Source organism: Puccinia triticina, chromosome 6A (genome assembly GCF_026914185.1).
Source record: "Puccinia triticina chromosome 6A, complete sequence".
NCBI classification, from domain to species: Eukaryota; Fungi; Basidiomycota; class Pucciniomycetes; order Pucciniales; family Pucciniaceae; genus Puccinia; species Puccinia triticina.
The window spans coordinates 6,181,558-6,196,878 of record NC_070563.1 but is presented as its reverse complement, the minus strand read 5'-3'; the positions used below and the strand labels follow the sequence as shown (position 1 = coordinate 6,196,878).

The 15,321-nt window shown below is 45.0% G+C and overlaps 2 protein-coding genes across 2 annotated transcripts; one reads left to right on the top strand and one right to left on the bottom strand.

The window, feature by feature from the left end:
- Nucleotides 1-11,364: 11,364 nt before the first annotated feature.
- On the bottom strand, nucleotides 11,365-11,808 carry PtA15_6A700 (uncharacterized protein; the record flags this gene model as incomplete). The annotated part of the gene is made up of 1 exon (XM_053170434.1): nucleotides 11,365-11,808. One exon carries the CDS (start codon nucleotides 11,806-11,808, stop codon nucleotides 11,365-11,367), a length of 444 nt encoding a protein of 147 aa, XP_053021625.1.
- A 404-nt stretch (nucleotides 11,809-12,212) lies between these two features.
- PtA15_6A699 (uncharacterized protein) lies at nucleotides 12,213-14,672 on the top strand (the record flags this gene model as incomplete). Its single annotated transcript, XM_053170431.1, has 6 exons — nucleotides 12,213-12,650; nucleotides 12,721-12,821; nucleotides 12,911-13,134; nucleotides 13,208-13,679; nucleotides 13,763-13,830; nucleotides 13,966-14,672. The coding sequence occupies 6 exons, from the start codon at nucleotides 12,213-12,215 to the stop codon at nucleotides 14,670-14,672; spliced, it is 2,010 nt and encodes a 669-aa protein (XP_053021624.1).
- Between the last annotated feature and the right edge of the window lie 649 nt (nucleotides 14,673-15,321).

Sequence of the window (15,321 nt, the reverse complement as noted above, 5' to 3'; positions counted from 1 at the left end):
ACCGCATCGTTTGGCCGTACGTTACGGTGGACAAGTGCAGTGTGCATTAATCTGCTGCGTCCCCGAACCCAAATCAGTGCTAGTCATTGCAATAGGGCTCCCCCGACTCGGGGACCCCTGTAGTTTGTCCACCGCAAGGTTCGGCCGTACGTTATGGTGGACAATTGAAGTGGAAATCAATCTGCAGCCTTGCCGAACCCAAATCCGATGACCAGTACCTGATGGTCATCACATGGAGGCCCTAGCCCGATGAACAGCACATACTGGTCATCGAGCAGGCCTTCCCAAGCTCGCCAGGCAGTATATAATGGCCACCCAGTCTCCAAAGCCCAGCTGAATGGCCAGCATCAGCATGTACTGAGCATTGATCCAGGACTTCCCCAGCGCAATGTGTAATTCTTCCTGGTTCATCAAGATGAGAAAGGCACTTCTTGATGAACATCATGTACTGGTCATTTAGCTGGGTGTTTCAAAGCCCATTAATGTGTAATCAAGTGGAGGAGATCTCCACTCAATGGCCAGTATACACCAGTTATTGATATGAGAATCCATTAACTCAATGGCCATGAACAACAGTCATTGGGTGGAGGATGTCTCCGCTCAAATTCTGGGATACATGTTCATTAACTGGAGGATGGATGCACTTCATGTCCATTACACAGCATCATGGAGTTGTGAATCACTTCACCTGATGGCCATCTAAACCAGTCATTACACAGAGGTTTTCTCCACTTGATGGCCATACAACACAGTAATCAATTGGAGGTTGTCTCAAATTCCTGGCCGGTACACAACAGTCAGTGGAGAATACGTCTTTGTAATGGCAGTGGAGTGGAGAAAGCCATTATACGAGTCTAACTCACCAAATCCAACAAGATTTGATACAGATAAGATCAGTATGAGTTGAGTATAAACACATGGCCAACCCACAACTCATTTACACATGGGGAAATGGTTCATATCTGGCAGACTTCTAGACAAAAATTACGGTCTGGCACTCTCTGGAGAGTTCCACACTTTCTTCCCTGGTGATTAATAGGGTTCCGATCCAAACCCTGTCATTTCAGATTGACCCAATGGATCTGAGGATTGGATTGGGCTTGGGACAGCCTAGCTCCAATTGGAGATCCGATTGTATTCCAGGACACATGGTATGGAGGAGAAGGGGCATAGTTGTGGACTTATTACTGAACAAAAGGTGAAATAGAAAAGAAGAAAATATGTGCATAATTTATTTAAGCTGTATGATTGTGTTATCATTCCAGCTCATTAAACATAAGATTGAGGCAAGGGTTTTTGGGGACATGCGGTGTGGTATGCTTTATGGTTACCCATCTAGCCCATTTTATCATATGTAGTATGTACACTCACAAATCAATCAATATGGCGGAACCACTGGATTCTACGGCTAAAACTACACAGCACCGCATGGACAACACACCTTACACCCCTCTGGATCAGAAGATACAACCCCTTCAAGACACCATCAGTCATTTTCATACACACAAAACACCATACTCAGGTCATGTAATCCGTTACATGAACCACCCTTACCCAGGACCATGTAATCCATTACATGGGCCACTCTGACAATTGTCTACCCTTTAGATATGCTTTACCTCATCAGCTGCACTCATTACATTGTGCTATGCACATGTCATGCAGTTTCATGCAGTGTCATGCAGTGTCATGCACACTAGATGCAGGCTTATGCAGGCTTATGCAGTCTTATGCAGTCTTATGCAGTCTTATGCAGTCTTATGCAGGCTTATGCAGTCTTATTCAGGTGCATGCAGACTAGTGTAATAGGGGCTGCAGTTCATGCAGGTGTCAAGCTAGCAAAAACCCCTCATGCAGCTTGCACATGACATCAGTTGACAGCTCAGGGTAGCTAAAATCCCTCATTCCTTGGTTCCCCTGGAGCTAAAATACCTCAATCTTTTCTATTTAAGGAGGCTCTCCTCCCCCCAGTTGTAATTTCTCTCAGCAAACTACTTGCACTCAGCTTACCCCATAACAGTACAACACTTGCTCACTCTACAGTATTAGCCCCACTATATTGTGGTTTTACCCTTGTTACATAACAATTACATACATATCACAACTCTATTTCATTGATCACTCATCATTAACCCCTCTGTCAGGGTGTTCCACAACCCCCTTTGCGGCAACACACGGACTGTATCAACTTACAACTCACTCAGCACTGGTTACATCACCCATATCCCCAAAGCCACTTGTTCAATGTAGGCTATCTTTTGATACACCTCCACTATCACTACATAAACCTTCCAATCGTAGATTGGGGGGCTTGTTTTAGTGTCTAGTGACCCAGGAAAGGCAGAGGTACCCTCATTCATCCCTTTCTGCACTCAGCAAAAGGTTCTCAGGAATACTTTTGAGCTTTACAGCGGTTTCTGGAGAAAGTTTGAATGTGCCATCCAACCAAGAAAGAGCGCTGACAAGGAGCACTTGTTGCCAGAATGGCTAAGAGTGTCCTAGAAATATTTGCAAGAGTTGGCATTTTGACTCAATGTGATTTCCAGAACGCCAATCGGTTGCAGCCTTCATCCACACACTCAGCTTCTAAGTAGCTGGTTATCTCTTTGTTGAGCAAGGTCAGCTTGCACTTCTTTTCTTTAAACAGGCATGATCAAAGGTTGTCTGGGCCAGCTTGTGATTGGCTCTCCTCTTTGCAAGTTGATCTCTTATTGGAATCAACAAAGGTGAACTTCTCTGCTTCCTCTCTGAATTTCTGGAGTATTTCGCCTTTTTTCTTCCTAAAACAACTGAGGAAGGATGTGGTGTCAGCCTTAGAGTCAGCACAGCTGACCTAAAGTCTGCCTTTTCTACTTTTTACATATGAATTACTTCAAATCTTTTTCACCTTAAGAGATATCCTTGTTTTGACTTCATATTCTGTTTCCCCATGCAATTTTGACCCTAGTTACAACTTACCAATTCTTTGTAACTATACTCCTTCCCTGAGTTCTTGAGTTGTGGCCCGCATGTGCAGTTGTGACGTGTCAGCGCTACCAGGCGCGCCAAACCACATGTACATATGTAATTACATAAGCAAACTGTGAAAATTTAAGTCAGGATCCCCCTTGCCTGAGGAGGATACACATACTTCAGAACACCAGACCCCAGATAACCCAGGATCACCACCAAAGAGAACACCACGCTCCCAGTATACCTAACGTCACAGGCGCCTAGGATATTGACAGTAAGTAAACTCTTTCACTGAACCTTGCTTATCCAGAGTGAAACTCTGTTGCTCTTGATTGTTTCTTCATTTCTTCAACTCTTTCAATCATAAAAGATCAAAAGGTTATCTCTGGTTAAGACCTATAAAACCAGAGCAGAGTAGTAACCCTACTTCTGAATCCCACCAACGTTTCCTTGTTGTGAGTGGAGGCTGATGCACTCTTTTTGGCCTGGCACAGCTGGCATCCAACTTTTCCAGGTTGAGAATAGCCCAGATCAATTTATAAAGACTTGAAGTCTAGGCCAGATCTTCTCTTTTCTCTCTCTTTCTCTTCCTCTCTCCCAGTTTGTATTTCTTTATCCCAAGAAATCCAAACTATTTCCCCCCTCTTTTCTTGTGTCCTGCTGTCACATAAGAGACACAGGCTCACATGCGGTGAGATGAGTTGCTTTGATTCGGGGGTCTAGTAACATTGCACAAATGTAAATTGGCTTGTTCATAGCAACATTGAGGTACTCCTTGAGTTTTTCTGTCATCACCCAAGCTGCTGGAATCAATTCAGTGGCACAACAGTCATCATTAACCTGAAAAAGTAAACAGGAATCAGAATCTGGTTATGTACATGGACCAAGATATTTTCAGATTACAAACAGAGCATACCGCGTGAATTCTCTCAATGAGCCATATGTAAGTGGGAAAGGGTAGCTTGCTGTTTGCCTGTTACAGCATTGGTAGTCGTATTGAGTGATTCAAAAAACTGACAGAGCTGTTTCACTTTGAACCATTCATATTTGGATAGGTCGTATTGCTTGGTGAGGCCATTTTTCTCACAGAAATATTTGACCCAATTACCCGTTGTGACCCAACCTGATCCAAGGATACCTCCGGTTCGGGCTTGGGACACCTCAGATCCAAACTGGAGGGCACGGATTGGAACCCTAACCATTAATGAAGAAATGTACAGCTGAGATTGCCCGTGGGTACCCGCCACCCGCGGGCAGGTCCGGGTATGTTACTTTTGGCAAAAAGGCAGCGCAAAAGTTTGTCTCCAGACAACCTTTTGCCCCCCCCAATTGCTCCTGGAGGGCCCTGCCACCCGTTTTAGTCCTCCAAATGCTGTTTATAGCAATAATATTGGTGATGGTGTAGACCCAACCACTATCACAGAGTGACCAGGCCCTTGGATCAGTTTTGGAACCCACTAGTGGCAGGTACCCGTGATACCCGCCACAGGTACCACTGGTACCCGGGTCCAAGTCTGGGTATCTGAATATGTCCAAAATCACCACAGGTACCCACACCCACCGCGGTTAACCAGGTCCACTTGGTGATCTCTAATGTACTGGATGTACCAATGTTGGATTTATTCCAATTGAATGGTTAATTCTGAGTTAAAGTGTCTTTTAAGCGACCCATGTATCCATTATAAACCAATTTAGGGGATTTCCAGGGTCCGGCTGGGGCAGAGGCGCTGGTGAGATACCAAGTGTTGGAGGCTAGACAGATGATGTAGGGGATCAATTTTTTGAGGGGTGTCAGGCTAGGAGCAAAGCATGTGGAAGTTTAGGCAAGGGATAGTGTGGGAGCAGAGCTAGGTGGGCACAGAGATGTATGGGGGATATTGGGGATTGCAAATTCTTCTTTTCCCTCTTACTTACTCACTAATTAATTTACTACTATCATTGCAGTACTATTACAGGGAGAGAAGAAGTCATATTTATATCTTAGAAAACTTATTGCAGAGTGGAGATATTGTTCCTGTTATGCTGTTTGTTATATGAAAGATCAGGCTAACTGCAGAGCGCTGAAGATTAGTGTGATGTAGCAACAGGAGAAATAGTCATAAATAATTCAGCCTGGTAATAATCTTCAAGAAGAGCACAGAGCACTGTGAAAAAAACTCAAGACTGTTTACATGCAATATTACAAAGGCACCTTTGTAATATTGCATGTCAACTGGCAGCAGTTTCTTGAGTTTTTTTTTCACAGTGGAGGTTCATACTATTAGGATATCATACTTTTATTCTACAACACCCCACTTGCACTGGTGTAGCCGCCCTTATTATGTATAGTCTGCATCAGCCATACCGCTAGCAAGCTTTTTCCTAGCACTACACTAACACTACATGATTTTATGCTGCTTTTAGTGGAAAACCACAGTAAAATGTGGCATGACATAGCATAGTGTGTGTGGTTCCATGTCTTCCCCCATTAGCACTAGCATAAGGTTCTAACAGCTAACAGAAAATATCATTAGATTTAGCTTTATTACACTACACTGTGCAATTTCTAATAATAGTAGAGCTGACCCACCATTACAAATTTTCAGAGGCTAGATGATATGCAATTTTACTTAATACTATATCACTATTTTGAGCTTTATATCTAAGTTTATTTACTTAAGGAACCTGTGCAGTATTTTTAGCGATAAAACTGCAAGAAAACCACTAGAGTAAAGAAAAAAATAGATACACATGAGAGTGGAAACAGTAATACAATCAACAGTGGGCCGCTAAGCTACACTTATGCTAGAGGGCCCTTTAGCAATAGCATAGCAGCGCTAAATGTGGCCCTTTCTTGCTGTAGTATTAGTTTGCCACTACGCTATAGCGCTTTTAGCGCCAAAAAAGTGAAAAAAGTATAAAAAAACAAAGAAACACTAAAAAGCGCTGTGACACAGCATAGTGGGTGCTTTTTGCACCATGTGCATGTAGTGTTAGCAAAAATTCTGCTTAATTGGGCTAACACTATGCTACAAGTTAGCTGAATTCCGCTACACTATGCCACACAGCTATGGTTAGCGTAGCTGGCTCACAATTGCTATAATGGTAAATCATTAAATTTGGGACAAGAAAGATAAAAAAATTCTTTGAAGGAGATAGAGCTGGAAATAATAACTGTCTAATCACTGAGATTTTGAGCCCAAGTCTCTATAGTGACAGCAGGACACAAGAAAAAAGGGAGGCAATATTTGGATTTCTTGGGATAAAGAAAGTACAGATATTAGAGAGAGAGAGAAACTGAGCAGATTCAAGATTGGCAGATATTCAAGGTTATTCTGGTGGGTACTAACTTCCACTGGCAATGCTACCTTCTTAAGGGAGTGCTGCCAAGCTGTGCTAGAGAGTGCAACAACCTCCTCTCCCCAAAGAAATGTGGAGGGCTCCTGGATTAGACAAGTTTAATCCAGCCACAATTTTTTAGACTTCCCTCTGGATAGTCAAGGTTCTTTAAAGGGAAACCTATGTAGTTTGTTTCTTACAAAAAACACAGAAAAAGAAGGATGTGATGCAGCAGAATCCTTTGGTTGATGATGTCAAGATAGGTGCAGACCTGTGATCAAAGATTGGGCAAAAGCAAGCAAAAAGAGAGAGCAATCAAGAGACACAGAGTTTTACCTCTGAGATGGACAAAGTTCAGTGAAAGACTGATACTTACTGTCAATATCCTAGGCGCCTGTGACAGTAGGTATACTGGGAGCGTGGTATCCTCTTTGGTGGTGATCCTGGGCTATCTGGGGGTGTTGTTCTGGGTGTCTGAAGTCTGTGTATCCTCCAGCTGCATGGGGGATCCTGACTTGGAAAATTTTCAAAGTTGGATGACATAATCACACATGTTCATGTGGTTTGGAGCACTCAGGCGCGCCTACACAGCGCTGCTGCGCATATGTGCCACAAACCACAAACTCTATGAAGGAGCAGAGATATTGGAAAGTGATCAGTGGACACTATGGGCAAAATTGCATGGGAAATCAGAATCTGAAGTCAAAACAACATCAATTCTTAAGGTTAAAAAGATATAAACACATTTAGGTATAAAATGGAGATAAAAGGCAGTTTTAGGTCAACTGCATTGACTCTAAGGCTGACAGAGATTATTGATTATTGGCCAGTGTGTGGCATTTCCTTAGGTTCTTGATTAATTGACTACCTAAAATTTGATTTCCAACTACCAAACACGGTTTACATTGGGAGGAACGCTCCCAAATGTTACTCCCGGGTCACGCGGACCAAAAATTTACCCGGGTGCAATTTCTTAGTTGGATGTGTAATTTTTGCAAAAATGGCAAAATTAAAAAAAATCCAAACTCCTCACTGCGGTGTGGTGTGCCAAATGTGTTTCAAGTATCAAATCACATAAAGTCACAGTTTACTATTGAGAAGGAGACATATTTCTAAATGTATTATTGCATAATTGAATTCTACAGGTCATTTAACCCCTAGTCACTCACTGGAACCACTAGGCTAGCTGCACTCAGTCAAAAGTTACTAGTATTATACTGTGTTCATAAGCATAATTACATACTGTAGAGATATTTTGATAGTACATAGTATAGAATTATACTCAAGGGCATATTTATAGTGTATGTAGTGGCGTGGTTTGGCTCTGCCCATGGCATGGTTCCACCTGTGGACAACTCCATGATTGTTGTTTGGCTCCACCCACACACCACGACATTGTTCCACCTGTGGAGACCTCCATAATTGTTTAGGCTCCACGGACACCACCACCACAACCACGTGGACACCATATGGGCACCACCACCACAACCACGTGGATACCATCACCACATGGAAACCTGTATGGTGGTCACACCAGCAAAAATCCCTCACAAGGATCCCCACCAGCAAAAATCCCTCACATTTTACTATAAAAGGAGGAGGTTTTCCCTCCTCAGTTTCAGCATGCCACTCAGGCAATCCTAACCAGAACACACATCTCACTCAGAGTTACAAGTCACATCCACATAAATCCAGCAGTGTGATCTCAATCAAGTTGCCCATCAACATCTTTCATTCCTCAGAGCAGTTCTAAGTAGTCAAGTAGCAAGCATCACCCACTTGTGCTCTTAACAAGTCAAAGTGATCTTAACCCATTGTGCTCTTAACTGAAGGTTAAGGAAGAGGGCAACAACACTTTGAATAGTTCACATATAACATCAGTTCTCTCAGAAGTCTTGTATCAGTTTATCTTCACTTTCATATCACAAACATATAAAACCATATAAAACATATCTTATGTTAAGACTCATTTCCATTATCTGACTCAAGGCTGCTGTAAACCACTTTAACTCCATTTCCCTTACAAAATCCACTTTCTGCTCAATTCAAGTTTGATCTAGGTCTGATAAGAGACTGCTGCACATAGTTTTCTCTTTCATTAGTTTGCCACAACAATAAATAAATTTGTTGTGAAAGCTCTTGTGTAGTATCATAGAGGGGCAGGTCTTTCAAACCACCCGTAACAGTTGTAATAGCTTCTTACATATTTGAAATACTATTACTGGTATTTCCCCCTTGCAGAACTGCCACCCGTCCCAAAGGAGCTCTCACAGCGGCACCCAAGCCACACCAAAGTCTTACAGAGGGTATAAAACCCTCTGAAGAGCACGTGGGTATCTTCATGGCATTATTACAGCTCAGGCATGGGGTGTGCTACTGTACACTCATTTTGGCAGGTGTCCTGCTAAGGAACACCACCAAAGCCATAGGCACTTTGGTTCAATGAATTTTTTTAATTTTTACCATTTTTGCAAAAGTTGCATATCTGACTACCTTTCTGTAGTTTCAATTTTGAATTCTGACTACTAAAATTCACCTGGGTCAATTTTTGGTCCACACGACCCAGGTGCAACAGTGGGGAGCGGTCCTCCCCACGTAAACCACATTTGGTAGTCAGAAATCAAATTTTAGGTAGTTGATTAATCAAGACCCTTTCTTTAAACAGTGTAAAGATTTAAGCTTAACAGTCAAGTTCTGTGTCTGATTGCAAGGATTGTATGTCTTCATGCTGAAAAGATGCAAGGAAACCTTCTTCCTCTACCAACACTGGGTCAATAAGATACCAGTAACGGTAACATATTGATATTGTGTCAATTTTTGGTGTGTTATTGTTACCATTACCAGTAACGGCAGCGCGTTACCAACATTCAGTTTGAATTTTGGATTTTTTTCAAGCCGTTACAATATTGCCACTGATATGAAGTCAATATTGCCGCGGTATCAAGATTCTTTTGGCTCTTTTAGCCTTTTTCTTGCTCTAATACTGCCGTTACCACGTTATCTGTGTTACCATAACAGTAATGGTATAACCTTTTGATACGCGCAGCGCGCAAAAAAACTTGTTACTGATAACGGTAACGGTCCAATTAGGTAACGGGGATTGACTCAATACAAAGTTTGGCCCAATATTGTATTGAATCGTATCGACCCAGTGTTGCCTCTACAAAATTCTGAAACCACTGCACTTTGCTAACTTACATAATCCCATCTTTGAAGGGCCTGGTACAGCCTGGCTGACACAAGGATCCCTTTGCAAAGCAAGCCTCCAAAGGAGGGACTTGTATGGTATCCAGGTATACACCCTGTGTACTCTTTTTTGCATTTGTCAGGGAATTATTTTAGAATAACTATAAAATGTGATTCACATAACCTTTTTTTTCTTCTTCAGTATCACATGACCAAATGTTTCTCATCTACAAGCCTGCCAAAGCTTAGTCTCCCACGGACTTGAACAGTGGTCATTTTTCTTCTTTTTATGAGCAGAAGAGGAGCTGAAAGCAATGGCATAAAAAAGTGAAAATGAAAAATGAAAAATGAGTAGTGCTGGCATGCAGTGTATAAATCAATCCTTTGGAGGCCTCTCTCCACAAAGAGACACACTTTTTTAAGTTAGTATACTTTTCTGTGGAAAGTAGCACTCAGCACAGCACAGCAGGGCCTTACTTCCCAGCCAGGTCAAAAAGATGAAGTGCAAGTGCAACCCCTATCATATGAATTCAAAAATCAATGGGGTGGGTTTCATTTCTCAAATAGGCTGGCAACACCAGGAAAAAAAAATAGTCACTTGATGGCAAGTGACATGATGCAGCTTTGGTTTCTGCTCCAGAGCTACTCCAGCGCTGCCCCAAGTCTGCTCCACCAGCACTTGTAGAGCTTGCAGGACTGCACCAGAGCACTCAATGTGGCACAGTCAGCTGATCCTAATTTTTTACCAGGACCGGCTGATGCTCATCATAAGCTGAGCAGTAGGCATTGACTGAGCCTGGGCCAAAGCTGAGCATTAGCTGAGCCTGGGCCACAGCTGAGCATTGGATATTCCAAGCCTGAAACAAATCCAAGTGTCAGCTGGACCAAGAATATTCCAAATCTGAGCATCAGCTTAGCCAACAATGGTCCAAATCTGAGCATACAAAGCTGAGCATTGGCTGAGCCAAGGCTGTTCCAAAGCTGAGTATCAGATTTTTTGAGACTATTCAAAAGATTAATATCACCTGAGCCAAGGCTGTTCCACAGCTGAGCATCAGCTGAGCCCAGGCTGGTCCACAGCTGAGCATCAGCTGAGCCAAGGCTGGTCCACAGCTGAGCATTGTCTTAGCCAAGGTTGGTCCACAGCTGAGCATCAGCTGAGCCAAGGCTGGTCCACAGATGAGCATAAGCTGTTACAGGAGTGGTCAGACTCGGAATCTGAGCATTTGCTGGGCCGAGATTTATCCAAAGCTGAAAATCAGCTGAGCCAATACTGGTCCAAAGCTGAGCATTGGCTGGGCCAATGATAGTCCTAATCTGAGTCTAAGCTGAGCCATGACTGGAATAAAGCTGAAAATAAGCTGGGCCAGGACTGGTTCTGATCTGGGCAACAAAGCTGAGCATGAGCTGGGCACCAAAGCTGAGCATAAGCTGGGAGCTAAAGCTGAGTATCAGCTGACCAGAAATGGGGATCAGTGGTGCCCAGCAAAAACTGAGGATCTCCTGTGGAAATTCTTAAACTGGTTAGATGGTGGGTAGATGGTGGGTAGATGATGGGTAGATGGTGGGTAGATGGTGGGTAGCCCGCTGGAGCTGGCATGATGTCACTTGTCATCAAGTGACTATTTTTTTTTTCCTGGTGCAACTGTACTAATTTTTTTGATCAATATCCACATGAGTACTGTTGTTTTTGGCTCTGTTTTGATGATTATTTCCACACATGAAAACTTAGTTGTGTGTTATATTTCAAGGCAAACAAGATTTGAATCTATCATGAAGGAAAGTGACAAACAAAACCAAACGAAACCAAAAAACCGTTTTTTTGGTAGCTGCTACTCTAGACATATTGCTTGAGTTGCTGGATACATGTGGGGAACTCTTCTAGTTCTAGAGTTAGGTGGGTTTCTATCATGAAGTACTCCTTGATGCAGGATACCCATGGTTTGGAGGAGGTGCCACCGCAGGATAAGGCGATAGCCAAGTAGAGAATACACGCGTGAGTTGGTAGGAGGTCTCGTGAAAACAGGCATCCTCCGTACTGCCTGGGACATAGCCTTCGCCGGTGCGGTTTTTGCCGTAGACATGCAAGCAGTTGGTACAAAGGACGTAGTCTTGGGCGCGGTAAGAACGGCAGTCGGGCACCGGACACTTGATCCATGCTGGTTGCGGGGGGATGACGTTGTGGGGTTCCACGAGCCAGGTTGTGCGGCCCTCGTTCTTGCAAGATAGACACGTCTCTACCAGTCGCCTGCTTGTTATCATGGGACTCTTGCGTGGGCGACCAGATGCGACGGATGCTGACAGGACGAGAACAGCTATCAGAATTGCGTGCATGATGGCGGTGACTTTCATGATGTGTCTGGGCGTTTCACTTCTGAAGACGGATTGGCTCGCATGCGACTTGAACTCGAGTTGGTACGTGATGAGAGGTGATTAGGCGCTAGGATGCTTCCTGACCGTTTGGCTACCGAACGGATACATGTCGAGCCCAACTTACCTCGTTGTCTGAGGATTTGCCGGAGGAAAGGCAGGGGGAAGGAGCACTGTGGCACTGGCGTGGCTCTTGTCCTTGGTCCAGGCCCCGCTCGAGTCCCCCGCTGAGACTCGGGGGGTGGTCAACAAGCTCCAAAAAGGGAAGACCAAGGGGCAGGGACTGTTGACCACTTCAGCACCAAACCAGAACAAAATAGCGAAGACACATATTTACATACAACCAGCCAGAAGAGGAGAAGAACGGAAACAGCAAGGCCTTCTGGATGGCCGAGAAACGAAGACAACGGTCAGCCGAATCAGAAGAGACGGAGACGCAGCAGAAGCAAGTCAGCAAGCGAGCCAAGACCAGCAACCACTCGACCACCATGAACAACAACGGTCGCCCTCAACTTAATCAGAAGATGGCTCAGGCTGCCCTCGCAAGGATCAAGAAACTCGAGTCCACCCAGAAAACAGCCCCGACAACCACAACAACCAACATCACCACCTCGACCACGCCTTCCTCTTCTTCATCACCCCAGTCTTCCGATTCCTCCAACCAAACCGTCAACCCCACAAACACTCAGGATGACCAACCAAACCCCTCCAATCTTCTCAACCATCAAACCGTCACTCCATCTGCTTCAGATCTCCAGCAGCAGATCAAGAACTTGAAAGACCAGATCGACACCATCAATAAAACCGCCTCGGCATACAAAGACGTAAGAGATCCTTCTTTCAACTCACCCAGCCAGTCACCCCTAATCTCTTTCAACTCGCTTATCGATCTAGGTTGTCGAGAATCAAGCCAGCCTAATCGATTCAATCAAATCCAGTCTTTCGTGTAACATCTGCCTCGAAGTCCTTGACTCTCCATACGCCCTTCTTTGTGGGTACGTAGAACAGCAACAAAAAAAAAACTCTATCTAACTTGCAGACTCACTCGCTGATGATAATCTGGAATCGGATTTGAAAAATGCAGACACATCTTTTGTCACAAAGATCTGTACGCTTGGTTTCATAGAACGGATCCCTTATCTGACCACTATGACTCTGATATGCACTCCGATATACACGAGATGGATGATGATAATGATGATGATATAATCCGACTCGGCAACCAGCGTGCAGGCCCAAGACAGACTGATGGCAATTCAAGCGATTCAGAATTTGACCACTTCCAATTGAATCGAATCGAACCTGCAAGTAAGTTTTAAACAGCCTCTCCAAAGATTCTCTTGATCCTCCCTCTCATTCTTTCCGCGCTTTTTCCCCTTAGACCGAGGAACAACAAACGGCACTAATCGTCCTAACCAGGCTAATCTGGTCGGCTTGATGAATGAACCTGGCCCCGGACGCAACGCCAACCCAGCAACCCTACGACCGGTCTCCATGCACAGACGCAGGAAAAACCTGATTTGTCCGCAATGTAGAGCAGCAGTGATCCGGCGACCGATGCTATTGTATGCAGTCAAGGAAGCCGCCGAAAAACTCAAGACGACTGGCACTCCTGTTCCATCCTCATCGTGTCCGACAGGCTCGTTCAGAAACTTGGTCGAACAACACCGGGACGAGAAAGATCTCACATGGGGACGACTCTTCGAATCGGGTAACGATCAAGATCGCATTATTGATAACGTCAGACGCGACGCGGCTGAGCGTCGCCACGTAGTCGTCGATCTTGAAGATGGCGTCCGCCGATGCAGTCGATGTGCTTGGGAAATCGGCAACAATGGCCTTTGTGAAGGATGGTAAGTAACCCTCCAGAATCGTTTCCATCAGACAGGACTACAATCTAACAGTTTTCTCGTGTACCGATTTTTATTTTTACAAGTGGGACTAGATATGCTTCATTAGACACTGATGATTCCGATGACGAAAGCTACCATGCGCATTTGGAAAGTGAAGACATGGGCACAAACTATGAATCAGAAGAAGGTGAAACCGTAGAAGGAGATGAAGAGCGTTCAGGAGAAGATGAAGATGAAGATGAAGAGATGGATGATCGCGCGGCGTATTTCTGGAGCCGCCCGATAGGGCGGCCGTTTCCGGTAGAATCGGGGTCGGACGATGGAGATTCGATGGCGCGAATGGTGAGTCAACTTGGCGAGAGCGATGACAGCTCGGACGTGCAAGTGGTCCGGCGACGACCACAGGTGTATGCGGAGAGTGACAGTGACGTGGAGGTGGAGGCCCAGCCGAGTGCAACGGCGCGTCGACGGGTGGCCGAGGAACAGCCTCGTCGAGCTGCATCGATTGCCGAGATCTCGTCCTCATCCCCCCACTCCAGCCGGCCCCACTATTCCCCCTCGAACCACCGCGACGACCGGTCACAGGCAAGCACCACCGATGAAGACCGTCGCTCTCCCGCCCGTCGTCCCGTCTACCGTACCGGCCTCGCCGTCGCGCACGGTCGCATCATCTCTTCGGACGACGACGATGACGGATACTCCAGCAACCAGTCCGAACCCGGAAGCCTCCGCCCTCCAACACCCTCCACGCTTGCGGCGAGCAACGACGGCTCCCATTTCCATACCGATGATCACGTCTCGCAGAGCAGCGTCGACTCGGGAAAATCAGACGACGACGTCGATGATGAGGATCGCGGTGACGGGTCGATCCACCGGTCTTCCAGTGATGCGTCCATTCACAGGTCGTCCGACGATGACGAGTCTCAGAGCGATCTTGACGTCGATGATCACGCCGATGACCCCGACTCGGATGTCGATTCTGATTACTATTGATAAATCCAAACCCAAAAAATCTTCGCATCAAGCCAATAAACTCTTTCCAAAAAAAAGGGATTTTCTTCATAATGTGTACTCTCCTCCTGCCGCTCCTCCCTATATATCTCTTCTAACTCACATTTCTCGTCCCGATCTCCCCAGATATGTACACTGTGATGCGATTGGACTTTTGTGTTGTTGTTCGTATCATTCTATAGGGTTGTCTTGGTTGCGTTTGTTATTCGCTGTGCTTATAATTCAAAATTGGTCGACTTTTATCATTGATTTACATGTGCGCTTTGATGCACGTCTAGACCTTTGATGGGCATGACTGGGACAATACGAGAGACAGAGAATCATCAAAGCCTAAAAAAATCTTTGTCGTCGTTTCTTGACACAGATCATATCATCTGGATAATTCATAGCTAGCTAGAACAAACCAGTTGGATTAATGAAGTCCACCATGCATCATGGCATGTGGAATGCAGAAGGTATTTACATTGTGGGCAAGGGTGGTCTCAAAGGCATCTTTCAGGCAGCCATGCACTCTAGTCTCTCCTGAGGACATGGGTGCCAGCCAGATGGCAGCATTACTCACACATACCCTCAGATGACCCACAAGGCCAGAAATTTGGCATGTTAGCATTTTCTGCACAAAGTGCAATAC